The following is a 17165-nucleotide window of genomic DNA, read 5'->3' on the forward strand; positions in this document are numbered from 1 at the left end:
GGAGTTCGAGCCCCGCATCAGGCTCTGGGCTGATGGCTCAGAGCCTGGAGCCTGTTTCTGATTCTGTGTCTCCCTCTCTCTCTGCCCCTCCCCCGTTCATGCTCTGTCTCTCTCTGTCCCAAAAATAAAAATAAACGTTGAAAAAAAAATTAAAAAAAAACAAATAAATGTTAAAAAAAATTTTCTAAAACAATGAAATATATATAGCAATGAAAATAAATGAATCACAGGTAATACAGCAATTCTGACTATACTCACTTTTTTTTTTTTTTTTAGTAGGCTCCACACCCAGCATGGAGCCGAATGTGGGGCTTGAACTCGGGACCCTGACATCAAGTCCTGACCTGAGATCAAGAATCGAAGACCTGGGGCTCCTGGGTCGCTCAGTCCATCAAGCGTCTGACTTTGGCTCAGGTCACGATCTCACAGTTCATGGGTTCAAACCCCCAATCGGGCTCTGCACTGACAGTGTGGAGCCTGCTTGGGATTCTCTCTCTCTCCCTCTCTCTCTCTCTGCCCCTCCCCCCATTTGCACTCTGTCTCTCTCAAAAATAAATAAACGTCAAAAAAACTAAAATAAATTAAAAAATAGACTTAAAAATTTTTTAATTAAAAAATAAAATAAAAATCAACCTAAAAAAACAAGAAACGTCAGATTTAAAAATATGGCTTTCAAATACATATATATATTTATTGTTTTTATTTATTTAAGTAATCTCTCCAACGTGGCGCTCAAACTCACGCCTCCAAGATCAAGAGTCATAGGCTCTTCCAACTGAGCCAGCCAGGTGCCCCACCTTTAGACATATTAATATAACATTTCAAAAAAGGCAAACTTAAACTGTGGTGTTTAGGAATATATACCTAAGTGACAAAACCTTACTTCTGGTAAGGAAATGATTACCATAAAAATCAGGATAACGCTTACCCGTGGATGGGGTTGGGACTAGGAACAGAAATAGTTGAGCCTCTGGGATACCGGAAATGTTCTGTTTCTTTGCCTGAGCGGTCGTTACACCAGTATATAAGCTTTATAATAAGTCATTAAGTTGTATGTCTATGTTTTTTACATTTTTCCAAATAGGCGTAATATTTCCTAACAAACAGGTCGGGGGGAAACCAGGAAAAAGAAATATACGCTAGGGCAAATATCAACCAAAGCAACACCAGAGTAGCAATTTTAATACTAAATAAGATAGAAATTAACACGAAAGACTTCATAACAGAGAGATGGCAAAAAGAAAGATAATCAAGAAAATATAATTATGTGTATATCTCCCTTATAGCCTAAGCTCAAAAGATATACAGCAATTACTGATAAAACCACAGAGAGAAAGAGATAAGACAACAATTGGAATAGAGAATTTATCATATAGTCTTGGAAATAAATAGATCAACCAGAAGCCAGACAAAAAAGTAAGCAAAAACGGGATTATAATGCAATCAAGAAGCTGGAATTAAAATTTTGCACCTGATACACAGAGACTACACATTGAGATACAGGGAACGGTCACAAAACTTAATCATGTGCAAGGTCACAAGGAGACCTTAACGGGTTCCATTTTGATGGAACACATCAGAGCACAGCATAATAAAAGGACAAATAAATTTCAAGTTGACTTCAATATAAATGTGGATGTGTGTATAGAAGTTTATAAATCCTAGTAAATAAAACCGTAAGGTGGATTACAAAAGGCACACAGGTGAATAACAGTAAGACCCCACGTCAAATGGGTGGAACATAGTTAGAATAGTACTACAGGGAAAGTTACATTTACCAGAAAATAAGACAGAAAACACATGTGTTCAACTCAAGAGGCTAGGAAACGGAACAAAATAAACCCAGGGGCGCCTGGGTGCCTCAGTCTGACTCCTGATTTCGGCTCAGGTCATGATCTCAGGGTTAGTGAGCCTGCTTGGGATTCTCTCTCTCTCTCTCTCTGTCTCTCTCTGCTCCTTTCCTGATAGTGCTCAATCTCTCAAAATAAAGAAATAAGCTTAAAAAAAAAAAAAAAAGAAATGCCCCTCCCTACTGCCCCTAGCTATCCCACATAAAAAAAAAAAACCCAGGTTGAGATTGTTTTATGAGCGTTGCATCAATCTTTCAAAATATACACGGTCCCTATCATTTACTCCTGGTGCCAGAAAACCAAAAAAAGTGGAAAGACCAAATGTCTTTCCACTGGGTGTTGGCTGTCCACCCTAAACAAAGCTGAACCCTGCTCAGGTCCTTCTTCCCTGTTTTATTTTTCCCCTTAGCATTTACCACCACCCATCATACTGTATATTTTACTTATTTATCTTGTCTATTCTGTCTTCTCTCGCTAGGATATGGACCCCATGGCGACAGGACTTTTGTATTCTGGCACTTGGAACAGTAGCTGGCACGTAGTGGTTCTCCATTAATATCTTTTGAATATTTATTCAATGAATAAAATATCCTCAACTGATTTTATGAAGCTAGTAAAGTCTTTTTTGCTTTTAAGAATTTTAAAAATATTTTTTAAAAATACTCATTTATTTTTGAAAGAGAGAGAGAGACAGAGTGTGACGCGGGGAGGGGCAGTCAGAGAGGGAGACTCAGGCACTCAGCACAGAGCCTGACGGGGGGCTCAAACTTACAAACTGCGAGATCATGAGCTGAGCTGAAGTTGCACGCTCAACCAGTTGAGCCACCCAGGTGTCCCTAAGATTTTTTTTTTAATGTTTATTTATTTTGAGAGAGACAGAGAGAGTGCATGCGGGTCGGGGCAGAGAGAGAGGGAGACACAGAATCCAAAGCAGGCTCCAGGCTCTGAGCTGTCAGCACAGAGCCCAACACGGGGCTCGAACTCACAAGCCTCGAGATCACAACCTGAGCCAAAGTCAGATGCTTAATCGACTGAGCCACCCAGGCACCCCTAAGATTTTATTTTTAAGTAATCTGTACACCCAATGTGGGGCTTGAACTCACAACGTTGAGACCAAGAGTTGCGTGCTGTACCCACTGAGCCAGCCGGGTGCCTCTAACATCTTTTTTTTTTTTTTAGGGAGGAGTATCTTTTTCTTTTTTTAATTTATTTTCTTTTTCTAAATATACTTTATTGTCAAGTTAGCTAACATACAGTGTATACAGTGTGCTCTTGGTTTCGAGAGTAGATTCCCTTGATTCATTGCTTACGTGCAACTCACGGTGCTCATCCCAAGTGCCCTCCTCAATGCCCATTTACCCATTTCCCCCCACTTCTCCCCTCCCCCGTCAGCCCTCAGTTTGTTCTCTGTATTTAAGAGTTTCTTATGGGCCCCTGGGTGGCTCAGTTGGCTGAGCATCCAACTTTGGTTCAGGTTATGATCTCTCAGTTTGTGAGTTCGAGCCCCACATCAGGATCTGTGGTGTCAGTGCAGAGCCTGCTTCGGATCCTCTGTCCTCTTCTCTCTCTGTGTCTCCCCCTCTCATACTCTTTCAAAAATAAATAAACATTAAACAAATTTTTTTAAGTCTCTTATGGTTTGCCTCCCTCTCTGTTTGAAACTATTTTTCCCCTTCCCTTCCTCCATGGTCTTCTGTTAAGTTTCTCAAATTCCACATATGTGTGAAAACGTATGGTGTCTGTCTTTCTCTGACTGACTTACGGAGTATCTCTTCTTTTTAAGTTTCTTTATTTTTAAGTACTCTCTACACCAACGTGGGGCTTGAACTCACAACCTTGAGATCAAGAGTCATACGCTCCATGGACTGAGCCAGCCAGGCGCCCCTGAAGCTAGGAGAACCTTAATTCCAAAACTGGATGAGAGTGAAATGCAGAAAAGGAAAGCATGGGTTCATGTTACCTCTGCTCACGAGAGTACAACTCGAAATAAAATATTAGCTGAAACAAATGAAGGGACGCGAACGTGGTTTCAGATAAAAAAAAAAAAGTTTGGGTGTCATTCTCAGCAACAACAGTCTAAGGGTGAAATCACATGTGTCAAAGAAAAACCCTTGGTACTTATCAATATCTATTTAACATAGAAATGTTCTTGAAATCAAAAATAGAAGGGAATGGCATGACTTGACAAAGACTATCTCCCCCAAACCTACAAGTGGAACATGCCTTAGAAAACCTTTCTATGCATTCCCATTGAGTTCTGGAACCAGGCAAGGCTACCTACAATGACTTTTCTGTTCAGGAGAAAGACCCTTGCTAGTGTCATCAGAGAAGGAGGAGTGCTACAAAAATTGGAAAGGAAGTGGCAAAACTGTCTTTTTTTTTTTTTTTTTTGCACAGAATCCATTTATCTACATAGAAACCCACCAGAATCCCATGGTTAACAGAAATAATAATATTTCTAGGGGGCACCTGGGTGGCTCAGTTGGTTGAGCATCTGACTTCAGCTCAGGTCATGACCTCCCAGTCCATGGGATCGAGCCCCAAGTCAGGGCTCTTCGATGACAGTGCAGAGCCTGCTTGAGATTCTCTCCCTCTCTCTCTGCCCCTCCCCTACTCGTGCTCAATCTCTCTCTTTCTCTTTCTCTCAACATAAATAAATAAAGAGACAATTTAGCACCCGTGAAGTACAGGGATAATCCCCAAGTTAATCTCTCTAATCTGGACCTCTGCCATAAACCCCAGGCTCAAACATGCCATTGCCTATTTGACATGGTCACTTGGACGATGAAAGTCACCTTCCGTACGGAATAAACTAAGCGAAGCACTGAACTCCCCTTCCCCCGAATCACGCTTCTCTCAGTCTTCCTCATGTCAGCTAAAGGCAATTCCACCCCCCAAGTTGTTCAAGCCAAGACTCTTCGAACCAAACGTAGTCCCTTTCTTTCCCTCATCCTCCGTGTGCGGCCCATCGGCAAATCCTTCCGACTCTACGTCCACAGTACTTCCAGAATCTGTGCACTTCACCACGTCTGCCGTTCCCACCGCCCTGGTCTGAGCTCTCGTGGATCTTTCCTGAATTGTCATGCTAGCCCTCTGGGTTGTCTCCCCATTTCTGTGCTTCCACTCCCGCCTGCTCTCTCTCAATCTGTCCTCCGTGACAACTGGCGTGGTAACATTAGGTGACTGGGGCGGGTCACGTCACTTCCTCTGCCCCCACCTTCCCACAGCAATGGCTCTCACTCCAGGTAGATCACGGTCTTTACGACGACCTGCCTCGTGCAGCCATCCTGTCTCTACCCCTGTCCCTTCCTTGTCCCTGTCCCTGCCTATCGACAGCCTTGCTCCCTTCCTTCCCACACACTGGCCTTTTTGCTGTTCCGTTTTTTTTTTTTTTAGGTTTTATTCATTTATTTTGAGAGAGAGAGCGAACACGAGCAGGGGAGGGGCAGAGAGAGAGGGAGAGAGAAAGAGAATCCCAAGCAGGCGCCATGCTGTCCACGCAGAGCCCGATGCAGGGCTCGAACCCGCAAAGTGTGAGATCGTGACCTGAGCCGAAATCAAGAGTTGAACATTCAACCAATGAGTCCCCAGGTGCCCCTCCTTGCTGTTCCTTAAACATACCAGGAGACCGCCTGCGGGAGCACCTGCGTTTGCTGTTCCCTGTGTCTGTGGACCGCTCTTCCCACAGGCCTTTGCAGGCTCTCATCCTGACTTTCTCCCCGTTTAAAGGACACTTTTTCAGAGACACCATTCCCGCCTTCCTCCCAAGAGACCTTCTCGTACGTTGCTGGTAAGAAAATAAATAGTACAACCCAGCAGAGGGCAATTTGGCAACATCGAGCAAAATGCACACCGTATATACTCTTTGATCGTCCAATTCCACCGCTAGGAGTTTATCTTAACATGATGTTTGCACACGTACAAAATGACGCGTTTGTAAGGTTGCTCACTGCAGAGCGTTTGAGGGAGTCCAGACTGCAGTCAGCTAATGTGCTATCAATAGACGACTTGGTAATAATAGAACATTCCGTGCTGCCGGAAGAATGGATTCCAAGGTATATTTTATGAGAACAAAGCAAGGTGCAGCCCGGCATAGGACCGCCGTTTTTGCTGAAATAGAAAACCAGTAACGGTGCAAGGGTCGCCGGAGGCCGGAGGGTGAGGGGGGAAGAGAGGAGGCGGTCTTTTTCCTCAATGTTCCTCGGGCTTTTTTTTTTTTTTTTTTTTTTTTTGCGTTTTGGACTATGTGTACATATTTCCTATAAAAATATTAAATAAAGAAAAATTGAAGCCCTGACAGCACATCTATAGTTTTGAAATGAGCAAGAGCTGGTCACCGAGCAGCACCGTGAATACATCGACTATTACCACTGAGTTGTACCCTGAAATGGAATTAAAATGGTTAATTATACGTTATATGAGTTTTACCTCAAGAAATGCATAAACCGAAATATACATATAACAGTACCAAAACTCAGAATTTCTATTCCCAAAAAAAAGGGGGTCACAACAAAGCTATCAGAGAGATACCAGCTTTGGAGAGGATGTTCCCGACATCTAACACGGACGGGAGGTGGGGGGGGGGGGGGTAGGTTCTAGAAAATACACAAGAATACCAGCCAAACAGCAAGGAAAGGGGCAGGAAAACACACAGGTAAGAAGTGACAATTTACAGAAAGGAGAAACTGTGCGGCTGGTGACATTTTCCAAGATTCACTGTGACAGGCTCTCTCATCCACAGGCTATTCTTGAAATGTGACTCTGACATTCCTCCCTCTGAGAGGCGGGGTCTGCATTCCCTCCCCTTGAACCCGGGCAGGGGCCTGCGGCAGAAGAGGTGCTAGATGGCCCCCCGAGGCTCTTAGGTCGGACAGAGCAGTTTCTGCCCCGCCCTCCTGGAGTGCTGGCTCTCAGAAGCTGGTCGCCACGCTCTGTGTGGAGGCCAAAAAGCCCCAGAGAGGCCACATGTAGGTGTCCCAGCCAACAGTCCCAGCGGAGGTCCCAGCCAACAGCCAGATGGAAGGAAACCTTGAAGGTGACTTCATCCTCGGCTGGCATACGATTGCAGCTGTACAGAGTCCTGGAGTGAGAACGGGCTTGCCTGGCTTGCTGAGCTCAGTTCACCCCAGGACCATGACAGATGATAAGATAACAGCTGCTGGGCGCCTGGGGGGCTCAGTCGGTTAAGCGTCTGACTTCGGCCTAGGTCATGATCTCACGGTTCTTGGGTTCCAGCCCCGCGTCGGGCTCCGTGCCGACAGCTCGGAGCCCGGAGCCCGCTTCGGATTCTGGGTCTCCCTCTCTCCCCACGCCTCCCCTGCTTGTGCTCTATTTCTCTCTCAAAAATAAATAAGCATCAAAAAAAATTTTTTTTTTTTTTTTAAATAGCTGCTCTGGGGCGCCTGGGTGGCTCAGTTGGTTGAGCGGCCGACTTCGGCTCAGGTCTCGATCTCGTGGTCCGTGAGTTCGAGCCCCGCGTCGTGCTCTGTGCTGACAGCTCAGAGCCTGGAGCCTGTTTCAGGTTCTGTGTCTCCCTCTCTCTCTGATCCTCCCCTGTTCATGCTCTGTCTCTCCCTGTCTCAAAAATAAATAAACATTAAAACAAAAATTTTAAAAATAAATAAATAAATAAATAGCGGCTGTTTCAGCTGTTTCATTAAATTTGGGTGATCCTAGCCGCAAGGTTTAGGTCCCGGAAGTGGCGTGGTTGTAACAAAACTTAAAACTCATGGCATTGGCTTTCGCACTGAAACTTGGGCGGAACCCAGTGATGCCTTGAGGACACTGTTAGGGAGCGTAAAGGGCGCCGAAGAAGCTTTAAAGGAACGTGTGTAGAAGTGACTGGAAGCTGGAGGAAAGAGGACCCTTGTCATGGGGTGGGGGAAGTTTTGGCCATGCTGTCATCTGTGTTAGAGGAAGAGTAAGTGTGGAGGACAGGAGACGCACCCAGTGAACTCCATGATCAAAGTCAAGAGATTCCAACGCGAAACAGTGAAAGGGTCACTTGGCTTCTTCTCGCCGCCCACGGAAGCCATTTAGATCTTGAGAAAACTGTCTAAATGTGAGGCCAAGAATGTGACTACAGGGGTGCCTGGTGGCTCAGCTGGTGTAGCGTCTGACTCTTGATTTCGACTCAGGTCATGATCTCGTGGTGCATGGGACTGAACCCCACGCTGGACTCTGTGCTGCTGGTAAGGAGCCTGCTTGGGCAGAACTCTCTCCCTCTCTCTGCCCCTCTCCTGCTTGTGCTTGCTTTCTTTCTTTCTCTCTCTCTCAAAATAAAGAAAGAAAAAAAGAACATGACTACAAACCCCTTTAAGCGCTCAGAAAGACTTAAGGATTTCACAGGAAATCCAAAATAAATAGGAGTTTATCCTGAAGAGATTTGTGGCTGCAGTTTTTGTCTGACCGAGTAAAGCCCGAGACGATTCACAGACAACCCACAAAATGTTAAGGGAACTGTTCCGAAGAAAGTACCTCCAGCTTCGAGGAAAAGGGACCAAGAAAGTACAACATGAAAAGAGACTTCTGAAACCAACCTCTTTTTAGGAGCAGGAAGCAAACGGAGAAGCGTACTTCCGGGCAGTTCAGTCTGGTTACGGAAAAGGAAGGGGCGCGCGGGTGGCTCAGTCCGTTAAGCATCTGACTCTCGGTTTCGGCTCAGGTCTCGATCTCATGGTTCGTGAGTTCCAGTCCCGCATCAGGCTCTGTGCTGGTGTGTGTGTGTGTGTGTGTGTGTGTGTGTGCGCGTAGATAACTCATGTCTTTAGTTCACAGATCTTTAAATCAAGAGGAATGGCACTCAAGGGACCGTACCTAAAAGAATCACGTCGGAGGAGGCCCACCTGGACCTAGACCTGATGTGGCTGATGGGACCTCGGACTTCAAGCTGATGCCATAATGGGATGAAATTTGGGAGTCTTTGGGGGAAGAGACGGATGTAGTTTGCAGGTAGGGAGACTGTAAGGGGGAGTGTGGCAGGTCTTGTTCTGCAGGGTCACCGGGACCCGCCATCTCAGATGCTGCTCTTACAGTGCGATGCTAACATCCTTCCCATCGTGAAAAGTGGCTTCTGCACTCCTTCCCTTTAAACCCGGGTGGGCTTATGACTAAGGCAGAAGTGACACTATGGGACTTCCAAGCCTAGATGGTAAAAAGGCGATACATCTTTTCTTTCTTTCTTTCTTTTACAGTATTTCTTTAAGTTTTGGCCCGACGCGGGGCTCAAACTCACAAATCTCGAGATCATGACTTGAGCCGAAGTTGGACAGCTAACTGACCGAGCCACCCAGGCGCCCCTAAAAGGTGATAGAGCTTCTGCCTGGTCCTCTTGGATGCTTGCTCTCGGAACCTCCAGAACCGTGGGGGATAAAGTAACTGTTATTGTATCTAGCCACTCAATTTTGGGGGTGGTCTGGTTATGCAGCAATGGATAAATGAGACAGCTGGAATGACAGACAAATACATGAAGAGATAATTCATCCCACCACTGTACTGAGCATTTCCCCCGCACCAGGCACCCTTCCAGGTGCTAGGGGATACACAACAAACCAAAACCCCGCTCTCCTGGGGGACACATTCTAGGGGGGAAATAGACTTCTTAAATAAGTAAATAATATAGTAAGTTAGATGATGATATGTGCTAAAAAGAAACACGCAAAGAAAGGGAATCACAAAGGACAGCAGATAGTGGGTGAATGAGTGTGATTTTAAATGGAGAGACAAGGAAGGACTCACCAAGTTGGGCTCCCTGCGGATGTCCGTGGGAAGGGGATTCCTTGCCGACAGGGCAGCAGGAAAAGGCCCTAGCAGTGCAGGGAGCATGCCTGCAGGAGGAGGAGGCCAGGGTGGCCTGGTGGTTGGGGGAAGGGGAGCTGTAGGGTGTGAGTTCAGATTGTGGAGAGGGAGTGCACTGCCTTCTAGGCTGCTGTAAAATCTTTTTTACTCCTAGGGCATTGGGAAGCCGGGGAAGGTTTGGAGCATGGAAGCAATGTGATCTTAGCCAAGAAGGTTTTTCTGGTTTTGTTTTTAGTACTCTTCATGCCCGATGTGGGGCTCGAACTCGTGACCCTGAGATCAAGAGTCACACGCTTACCGACGAGCCAGCCGGGCGTCCTCTGAACTTAGGCAAGTTTTTTTTTAAATTTTTTTTTTTTAACGTTTATTTATTTTTGAGACAGAGAGAGACAGAGCACGAACGGGGGAGGGGCAGAGAGAGAGGGAGACACAGAATCGGAAACAGGCTCCAGGCTCCGAGCCATCAGCCCAGAGCCCGACGCGGGGCTCGAACTCACGGACCGCGAGATCGTGACCTGGCTGAAGTCGGACGCTCAACCGACTGCGCCACCCAGGCGCCCCTGAACTTAGGCAAGTTTTAACAAGGCCGCTCCAGCTGCCGTTTCGAGAAAGAACAAGGGAGAAACAGGGAGAGCGGTCAGGCGGCTACTGCAATAAGCCAGCTCACTGCTGATGACTCGGGCCAGTAACACCGGTGGACCTGGGGAAAGCGGTTGGATGCTGGGTACATTTTACAGGTAGAGCTGAGAAATTTGTGGACTGGCAAGCAGCCCACAAGAGAGAGGTCGAGAATGACTCCCAAGTTCTTGGCCCGAGCGACCTGGAAGGATGTCGGCGCCATTTACTGTGATGGGGAGACCAAGAGGAACGGGTTGGGGGTGAAGCGGAAGCAACTTAATTTGGACACGTCAACTCTGAGGGCCTCTCGGACATCGGCGAGGACGAGTGTCTGCCAGGCAGGAGAGGGGCCCGGGCCGGAACACAAACCTGGGGCTTGACAGTGAGTGGCCAGCAAGCAGAGCCCTGAGGTTCGAGTTATTTCACCATCTCCCATGAGAGCTGGTTCTGGAGCTGACCCCGAGGCCAAAGCCCCTTCCAGAATGGTAGGCCGCCTCTCCATAGGTCTTTGGGCATTCTGGACTTGGCCCATTCTGGAATTCTGCCATACAACAGGAGTGCTGGAGGGATCAGACTCTGACGCCCATATGGCTTAGCTTCGCATGCCTGGTTCACCACACGATCTCCTTCAGACGGTTGTTGAGGATTAAGCGAATTATTGCATGAAAGAGCGGCTTACACGTAGAATATGCTCGTAAAGTACAAGGTATCTTCAGGGTGGTTTCCTTCGGTGCAACACCGGGGAGGTTTCTTGCCATGAAAAACTTACCTAGTCAGGGGGACCTGTGTGGATCAGTCGGTTAAGCGTCGGACTCTTGATTTCGGCTCAGGTCATGATCTCACGGTTCATGGGTTTGAGCCCCACATCCGGCCGGCTCTGTGCCAACAGTGTGGAGCCTGCTTGGGATTCTCTCTCTCTCATTCTCCCTCTCTCTCTCTCTCTCTCTCTCTCTCTCTCTCAAAGTAGATAAACTTAAAAAAAAAAAAAAAAACTTACCTAGTCAGAGCGGGTCTATTTACGTCTTCTTCCCACTCCAACCCAAACACCATAGAATCCACTATTTTTTTGTATCAAATCCAAAGGTTGCAAAATGTGCACAAAATAATGTGCTCAAGCTCCCTTTTCGAAAGATATTTTACCAACTCCTTTAAAAAACCCACACGATAGTGAGTCACAAAACGAGCACCAAGTTATTTTCATCATCTCTCTGCCAAGGATTATTTCTCTTCTGTTCATCAGATACTCCGAGCCTTCTTTTTGACCAGCTTTCTTGTGGCCAAGACCTACATTAAAAACATTTTGGAATTTATCTCAACATCCATAATTAACAGACTGAAGGCAAACACAAGCTTCTATAAAACAGTAACCCTGAAAACATGAACAGAAACACCAACTATCTTGCTCCTAGAGACAGTACAGATAGACGTGTCCTACCAAACAGAAGATCCTTGACACCTCTGAATTCTGAATATTCAAAATGCTGAGAGCACACGGAGGGATAAGGCAGCATCCTACTACATTCGTGGGGTCAGACAATGACAGAATCTGTGCCTGCGAAGAATTTATAATCTGTTGGAGAGGAGATAATAATACATATTCATGAGCTGGATGAACAATTAGGCATAGAAGCCCCAAAACATAATTTTATGGGCATATACATGTATAGGCTTAGTAAACAGTGAACTACATTAACAGAATTATCTGCATTGTGGGATTATGGGTGATTTTTTCTTTAAAAATCTGTCTACATTGCGTGAAATCAAAGAAAAAAATTTCTTGACATGTATTCATTTTTCGAGAGACAGAGAGAGACAGAGCATCAGCAAGGCAGGGGCCGAGAGGGAGACACGGAGTCCGAAGCAGGTGCCGGGCTCTGAGCCGTCAGCACAGAGCCCGACGCGGGGCTCGAACTCATGAACTGCAAGATCATGACCTGAGCCGAAGTTGGACGCTTAACCGACTGAGCCACCCAAGCGCCCCATGACATTTTTACTACAATGAATGCATTCTACTTTGGGGGAGGGAAGTGATTCAGTCCAGATTTGCTCAGGAGAAGCAGTAGGCATGGTGGTTAGGGGCATGGGCTTGGGAGACCTTGGGAGACAAGGTGACCTTGGGAGAGTTTCCTAGCCTCTCCTCACCCCACCCCCTGACCTGTTTAAAAAAGCCGAAGTCGTAGATATGAAAGTGCTGGCACGGCGCCGGGCACACAGCAAGTACTATGTTAAGTGCTCGCTTTGATCATTATACGCGCTGGCCGATGGGGTTATGCGAAACCGTGGCGCCAGAGAACAGCTCGGTGAAACGGGTTGGCCTTGAGTAAGGACCGTGAGGGTCAAGGGAAAGGCACTCGAGATGGGGAAAAACTCGAGGCTGGGTGGCGGAGACTGAACATGACAAGTCTCAACCCCCACGCACACCTGCACAGTGAACCGAGCGAGGACCGGACCGAGCCTCGGGACGGACGCAGAGCGCGCAAGGTTTTGTTTTCAAAGTAGCAACTCCGAACGGGTGGCAGACGAGAGACTTCGCCACATGCAGACTCATTTGGCTCTCGTTCCTCACCCACCCCTTTGCTTTCCACAAAAAGAAGACTCCAAGAAGGTTCCTTCTGAATGTGTATCACCATTTATTGTAGTTTGCATTAGGAATTGAACAGAGGACATGGTCTGGGGGGGGGGGGAGGGAGAGGGAGGGGGGAAAAAAGGAAAAGAAAAAGAAAAAGTATGTTTCCGTAGCTTAATTTCTTCAAAACACTTTATGGTTTCAGATCCTTTTTTTTTACCCCAAAGGAAATTCAAGAATTCAAGTATGTTAAGTCGGGAGCAGTCATACAAAAAGTCTCGTGTTTCTGTGCGCGTGTAGGTGTGTTTGTCTGTGTGTTTTTACAAGCAGACACATCCACGTTTCCTGCACCCCCTTTTTGCTTTGGTAAGGCCAAGCCCCAAAGGACACGTCATACAAACGACCCCTGCCTCGAACTCGCAGACTCCAGGGTTGAGGAGTTGATTTTCCCCCCTAGGATACCTGTAATGGTTTTGAATCGTCGCCCACCCTCCTTACCTCCCCCCCCCCCAAAAAATCCATAAGTCATGTAAATCCTGATATACTTGAACACTTCCTCGGCTGTACTGTTCCTCAGATCCCTAATAGAGGCCTTACTACAAGGACCAGAGTGACAGGTTCTCATTTTGTTCAGAATAATAAAAAAAAAAAGACAAAAAAAACCCAAAAAAACTTTAAAGGGACATTTCAAAAGGAAAAAATAAAAATAAAAACTGAAATTCAAATTCTGAAAATAGCTTGCCTTTTTTATTAATCACGTCATCTAACACCAATTAAAAAAACAAATATGTGAATATGATATAAAAATACGATCCCAGGATGAACACTTTGTTGCAGGCACAATTCTCTCACGGAGTATATGTTTGGAGGGCCAGTGGGGGAAGGGGTTTATTTTTGCTTTTGCTTCTCTTAAAAAAATCCACAGCAGTGCAAGCAGGGCCAGGATTCTTCGGCAGCAAAATGTCCAAGGTTCTCTAATCGCAATCAAATCAACGGATATCGGGTTTAGGGGGGGAATAAGGACGAAGGGGATGCTGTCCAGACCCGTCTGCCATCAATCACTCAGAGACTTCCGTCGCAAAAGCCCCAAATGGTGACGTAAGAAGGACGAGTTTTATTACACAAGCAATCGTCAAGTGTGTCCCTCAAGCTTTTGACCATGTGTGTCACTTAAATATATGTACAGGACTCGGGCTCCTCTCCTCCTCGGTGACCTCGCAGATCTCCACCGTCTGGTCGCTCTGGGTGGGCTCTCGGGGTCTCCCGCCGCGCCGGGCCTCCGACATCTGAACAGCATATCCGCCACCAACACTGCCTCCGCTTGCTTGGCCGGCCTTGGCCTCGAGCAGAGGGTGGGCACGGGGGGGGGGGGGGGGGGGGGGGCGGCTTAATGATCGCTGTTCTGTTTCTCTCTCATCCAGGCGTGAATCTGTTCTTTCAGTTCTGGCACTGGGAAAAGAAAAGGAGACGATTAACGCCCCGGGCGGGAGGGCTCCTCCCGGGAGCCGCTGCGTGCAGGTCTGTGTACGCGGAAAGACAAGGCCCTTCACTCCCTCACTGACGTGAAGCCTGGGGAAGGCCCAGGCTCCGGCGGCGGAAAAAGGGGCAAAGGATGTTCTGTGTCTTTTCCATCGAGCGTCAGACGCCGTGTGGCTTCTGGATTCGACAGATCTCCCCTTCCGATTAATCTCGGACACACGACTCGGGCCCACAGCTGGGCCCGGCGGCCTTGGGCACTGTGACTCTCGCCGCGCCCTCCTCTACCTGGTTCCAGCATGCTCTCTGTCAGCATCTGGCGGTTGAAGGGGTCCGTAGGGGAGTTGAGCAGGTGCCGCAGGATGATGGAGCGGTCCATGATGGTGCCGGAGGGCAGCCGCACCGGGTCGGTCATCAGGGTGTCCATCAGAGGGTCTGCGGAGACAAAGCCAAGAGCAAACTCTACTCACAGAGCCGAAAACTGAAAATGAGAGCGAAACAAAGCCTGTCCTGCGCCGCACGGTCCTACTAGGCCCCCAAGTTCAGCTGGAAGTCAGCATAAGACAGAGGCACACCCGGCGCCCCTGGGGGAGGGGAGGGCACTCTCGTCAGCTGCAGCTGGGGGGCAACAACAGGGGAGAAGGACCAGGGCCATGCAGGAAGCTCCCGCATCTGGGGACTTGCGGGAAGTCCCCTCCTGCCAAGGCGAGGCTGATGCTGGAATCTTCCCGGCGGTTTCCTAGTTTGAAATCAAGACAAGGACTTTCTTTTCGCTTCTAATTGATAACAGAAACCAAAAGTAGGCAAACGTAATTTCAGAGAGCGTGCCTCAAGGAGCAACTCTAGCGCACCATAAAAAAAGGAAAGGCACAGAATGCGGTCTTTTTGTGTTACGTGTTTCGAGGTAACTCCAATCAAAGAATTCGGCGGGAAAAGAGCCGTCCGCTTGCCTCTGAACTCGTCTGGGGCGTCGCTGTAGTCGATTTCTGCGCGTGCGTTCTTGGCTACTATCTCCTCCACCTTCTCAGCTAGGAGTTTAAACTTCTCGATCGCTATTGTGGATTTGATCCCTGCCTTCCGCATCTTCGAGATCACTTCCTCAAACAGCTCTTTGCTGTAGGATCTCTGCAAGTGAGGAAAGACGACGGGAGACAAATACATTTTAAGCGGAAAAACACAAGCTGCAGAAAACACCTAAAGTACGACCCATGTAGGAGCTTCTGGGGGGCTCAGTCGATGAAGCATCCGACTTCAGCCCGGACCATGATCTCACGGCTCACGGGTTCGGGCCCCGTGTCAGGCTCTGGGCTGTCAGCTCAGAGCCTGCTTCGGATCCTCTGACTCCCTCCCCTCTGGGCCCCTCCCCGCCTCTGAAAACTAAACGTGAAAAAATAAAACAGCCCTGAAATGATAACACATATATAAATACACTCACATGGCTATGAATGCAGGAAGACTGGAATATATGTATCAAACTGTACAAGGTCATTACCTCTGAGGAGGGCTTCAGGAGTGAGGTAAATGAGGGGAATTTTTAAATAGTGGAATTATCTTAAACATTCATTTCTTTTAAAATGTAAATGTTAGGGGCGCCTGGGTGGCGCAGTCGGTTAAGCGTCCGACTTCAGCCGGGTCACGATCTCGCGGTCCATGAGTTCGAGCCCCGGGCTCTGGGCTGACGGCTCGGAGCCTGGAGCCTGTTTCCGATTCTGTGTCTCCCTCTCTCTCTGCCCCTCCCCCGTTCATGCTCTGTCTCTCTCTGTCCCAAAAATAAATAAACGTTGAAAAAAAAAATTAAAAAAAAAAAATAAATAAAATGTAAATGTTAAAAAGAAATTGAAAATCGAGTCTGTTTGAGGCCTCGCAAGGCACTGGGCCCTGGCAGCAAACGGCAGCTCTTCCCGCTAAAGGCAGACATGGTGAGAACAGCCCGGCCCGGTTCCCAGTCGACAGGAGCTTTGTCCCGTTCGAGGTCAATCTCTCAGCTCAACGCTGAAGTGTCGGGTGCTCTGCTGACAGGAGCACGGGGGACGGTCTAGTGCCCACCACAGCTGCAGTCGGACTCGAATTCTGGCTCCCCCGTCTCCTCGAGCGCTGGGTGGTCTTAGGCACAGCCCTCTGAGCTCCAGTTGCCTTGGGTGTAAAGTGGGCGTGGTGACACCCACCTCACAGGTACCTAATTCATAAAAATCATTGCCACTTCAGAATGTCACAGTATATCCTAATTCGCATTTCTGGCAAAAACACTGGCCGCTTGTCAGTTCAGGGACAGTGATCCAGACGGAGGAGGGGACCGATCAAGACTCCAAGGACGGCATCGCAACCCGCTGAGCGGTCCTTCCCATCCAAGGACTCAGACGAATGTCTGCAGGATGAACTCGTCTCAGGGTCTGTACTCTCTTAGAGTGCGGAACTGAAGTTCCTCCATCTTTCTTCTTTCCTCTGTAAACCTCAGTCTCTAAGAAAGTGCACGTGTTCACTTCCTGTCTTCACAGGCACCCATGCCCCCTGTTACTTCCATGCACCTGAGGGGGAGACAGAGGGAACGGCGAACGCTGGCCTCGACCTAGCGGAAATCCTGAAAGCCATCTTGCACAATCCTGAAAAGTTCGGAGAGCCTCCAGTATAGTTTTCTGAAACCAAATTACTGTACTGACCCAGCAGTTACCTTATCTGACATCTACTTATCATGAACCGGAAGCCAGTCTCCGTCTCTTTGGGAAGGGGCGCAGAGGAGAAGTGGCCAAAAGGTCATAGAATAAGAGGTTGGAAGGGCAAAATGAAGATATTTTGCACAGGGGCTTGTTGCTGGTTGGGCACTGCTACATCAGAGGCGGTTTCACCTTGAACTTCTCTTT

The 17165-nt window shown here is 47.7% G+C and overlaps 1 protein-coding gene across 2 annotated transcripts in view; it reads right to left on the reverse strand.

Annotated features, from left to right (window-relative positions):
• Positions 1-14054: 14054 nt before the first annotated feature.
• UBE4B (ubiquitination factor E4B) overlaps positions 14055-17165 on the reverse strand; it is a 122214-nt gene continuing 119103 nt past the window's right edge. For both annotated transcript variants that reach the window (XM_047869272.1, XM_047869271.1), the window contains 3 exons: positions 15258-15432; positions 14596-14742; positions 14055-14280 (listed from right to left, as the gene is read on the reverse strand). In XM_047869272.1, coding sequence (XP_047725228.1) covers positions 14219-14280; positions 14596-14742; positions 15258-15432 — 384 coding nt within the window. In that variant the 3' untranslated portion in view covers positions 14055-14218. The remainder of the gene's footprint in view (positions 14281-14595; positions 14743-15257; positions 15433-17165) is intronic.

Source organism: Prionailurus viverrinus, chromosome C1 (assembly GCF_022837055.1).
Source record: "Prionailurus viverrinus isolate Anna chromosome C1, UM_Priviv_1.0, whole genome shotgun sequence".
Taxonomy (NCBI): domain Eukaryota; kingdom Metazoa; phylum Chordata; class Mammalia; order Carnivora; family Felidae; genus Prionailurus; species Prionailurus viverrinus.